The sequence below is a fragment of the Sprattus sprattus genome, assembly GCF_963457725.1.
Source record: "Sprattus sprattus genome assembly, chromosome: 6".
Classification (NCBI taxonomy): domain Eukaryota; kingdom Metazoa; phylum Chordata; class Actinopteri; order Clupeiformes; family Clupeidae; genus Sprattus; species Sprattus sprattus.
In genome coordinates this window covers 4,651,876-4,654,375 of record NC_137925.1, presented here as the reverse complement: position 1 = coordinate 4,654,375, position 2,500 = coordinate 4,651,876, and the positions used below count along the sequence as shown (strand labels likewise).

At 46.6% G+C, this 2,500-nt stretch overlaps 1 protein-coding gene across 1 annotated transcript in view; it reads right to left on the bottom strand.

Annotated features, from left to right (window-relative positions):
* LOC308366911 (fibronectin type-III domain-containing protein 3A-like) overlaps positions 1-2,500 on the bottom strand; it is a 27,588-nt gene that overhangs the window by 6,425 nt on the left and 18,663 nt on the right. Inside the window, exons 19-22 of the mRNA XM_080840707.1 lie at positions 2,044-2,219; positions 1,504-1,620; positions 376-525; positions 1-76 (exon numbers count right to left, since the gene is read on the bottom strand). The exon at positions 1-76 is cut by the window's left edge and continues 211 nt beyond it. Of these exons, the coding sequence (XP_080696833.1) occupies positions 1-76; positions 376-525; positions 1,504-1,620; positions 2,044-2,219 (519 nt within the window). The remainder of the gene's footprint in view (positions 77-375; positions 526-1,503; positions 1,621-2,043; positions 2,220-2,500) is intronic.

Below are 2,500 nucleotides of genomic sequence, written 5' to 3'. Positions count from 1 at the left end.
CCGCTGCCGGGACTGAAGGGGGAGTTGTTACCGTAGCGATGTCCCCAAAGGGCCCCGTTCCAGCCTCACTGACAGCCTGTGGGAAAGAAGGAGCTAAGTTTACAATGAAGTCCAGAGGCCACCGAGATGGTGACCACTAGAGTTATGGAGAGAAAGAGGACATTTGGAGAGCATCACACATATGCTTTCATTTTGTATCTCCTAAGGACTAAACACTCTAGTTTGGTTTTGGATGTAGACTGAGCCCACACATACAGACAGCCAAATACAAATGAGACTTCCTACTGCATAAGTATAAAACATGAAGGAGCCTGGCTCTGATAGTATTGGGGTACAGCTGACGCTACCGAGGGTACCCTTGGCATGTCCTCTTACCTGTACCCTGCAGCAGTACTCAGTGGCAGGGATCAGTTCCGTCATCTCCCAGGAGGTCGAGGGGCCATGGTATTCCACCTGAAGGGGACCGCCCTGCAACCCCCATTCCAGCCGAAACTCACAGACCTTCGCCCCATTACATGGCGGCACCTGCAGAACAGAGGTACATATTGAGTTAGCAGTTAGCATTAGGGCTGGCTATCGCCACATGCACTGCAGAACAGAGGTACATATTGAGTTAGCAGTTAGCATTAGGGCTGGCTATCGCCACATGCACTGCAGAACAGAGGGACATATTGAGCTAGCAGTTAGCATTAGGGCTGGCTTTCGCCACATGCACTGCAGAACAGAGGGACATATTGAGTTAGCAGTTAGCATTAGGGCTGGCTATCGCCACATGCACTGCAGAACAGAGGTACATATTCAGTTAGCATTAGCATTGAATTAGCAGTTAGCATTAGCATTGAGTTAGCAGTTAGCATTAGGGCTGGCTATCGCCACATGCACTGTAGCATGACACACATCATGATGCAACACGAAACATCAGAATATCACAAATGTATCACAACAATCTTGTGCTTAAAATGTACGAACAGAGGGAGGTATGCTTTTAAAGTAACACTTTACAGCACCCTATAATATGAGCCCTAGTCCTTGTAATAAAGAAACACACGTCTGTAATTTCATGGCTATTAAAAGGGGCTGCAGTAATATTAGAAGTCTCCAGAAACCCACAGTGAGTACACATATAAATTCAATATTTAAATCATGATAAAGACATCAGTATCGATAAGATTAGATGCAGTATTGTGAAAAATGATATTGCAATGCAGCTCTAGGTAGTATACAATGAACCAGTCTGGTGAACTGAGTATTTCCCTATATGCCAACTCAAGTCCCACAAAAGCCCAGACTAAGCAGGTTTTAATTACAATCAATAACTGCTAAACCCGACAGCTTTTACTAACTGGCACCTTATCAATCAGTGAATTGGAACCAGTTATTGATTAGTTTTATTGGTTTACTGACTGGCTGAAAATGAAAATCTGCAAACATGGCGCTCAGTGAAATGGGTCTGACCCCTGGAGATCGGACAGGTGTGAGGAGAAGGATGAAAGGCTTACTGACCTCCCAGCTGACAGAGACACACGGGGGGTCAGCACTGACGGTCAGCACTGGGGGGCCACACGGCTCAGGGGGTGTTGTGGCTGTGCAGACCTGGAACATCTCTGACCAGGGCCCCCACTGGAACCAAACAAACACACACGACTGAATATTGTAGCTGATAGTTTTGGTAAAGCAAAGAACACATAACAACCACACAGAAAAGACACAGGAAAGAGTCTCCCTGGGAACATGTTGGAGTGTATAGACGTGTGTATGCCTCTGTCTACCTACCGACCGAGCTTGTTTGAATAACTAGTTGTGTGGTTTGAATAAAAGTGTGTGAGGTTGTGTGTGTGTGTGAGAGTTTGTGTGTGTGTGTGTGTGTGTGTGTGTGAGAGAGTTTGTGTGTGTGTGTGAGGTTGTGTGTGTGTGTGTGTGTGTGTGTGTGTGAGAGGTTATGTGTGTGTGTGTGTGTGTGTGTGTGTGTGGTTATGTGTGTGTGTGTGTGTGTGTGTGTGAGGTTGTGTGAGGTTGTGTGTTTGGGGATGGTTTTCTCCTTACCCCGGCCTGGTTGGCAGCTCTAGCCCAGAAACAGTAGTGTGTGGCGGGTAGCAGGGACGTGAGGATGCAGGTCCGCTCAGGGCCCTGGTACACGTGGGTGTGCATCGTGTCCACTGAGTCTGCCATCTCCACTGCATACAGACACACGTCTGACCCACTATCACAGTCTGGGGCATCTGTGTGTTAGTTAAAGGAAATGTTCAGTTACATAAAACATTAATCTATACATAAATACACACATAACACACACGTACACGGGAAATTACTTACCCATAATATAAGAAATGTCGCCGACAATCTTTAAATTACACTTACATCATTTAGAAGGAGACATATAAAACAGTGTGTGTGTGTGTGTGTGTGTGTGTGTGTGTGTGTGTGTGTGTGTGTGTGTGTGTGTGTGTGTGTGTGCGTGCGTCTGCGTGTGTGTGTGTGTGCGTGTGTCTGCGTGTGTGTG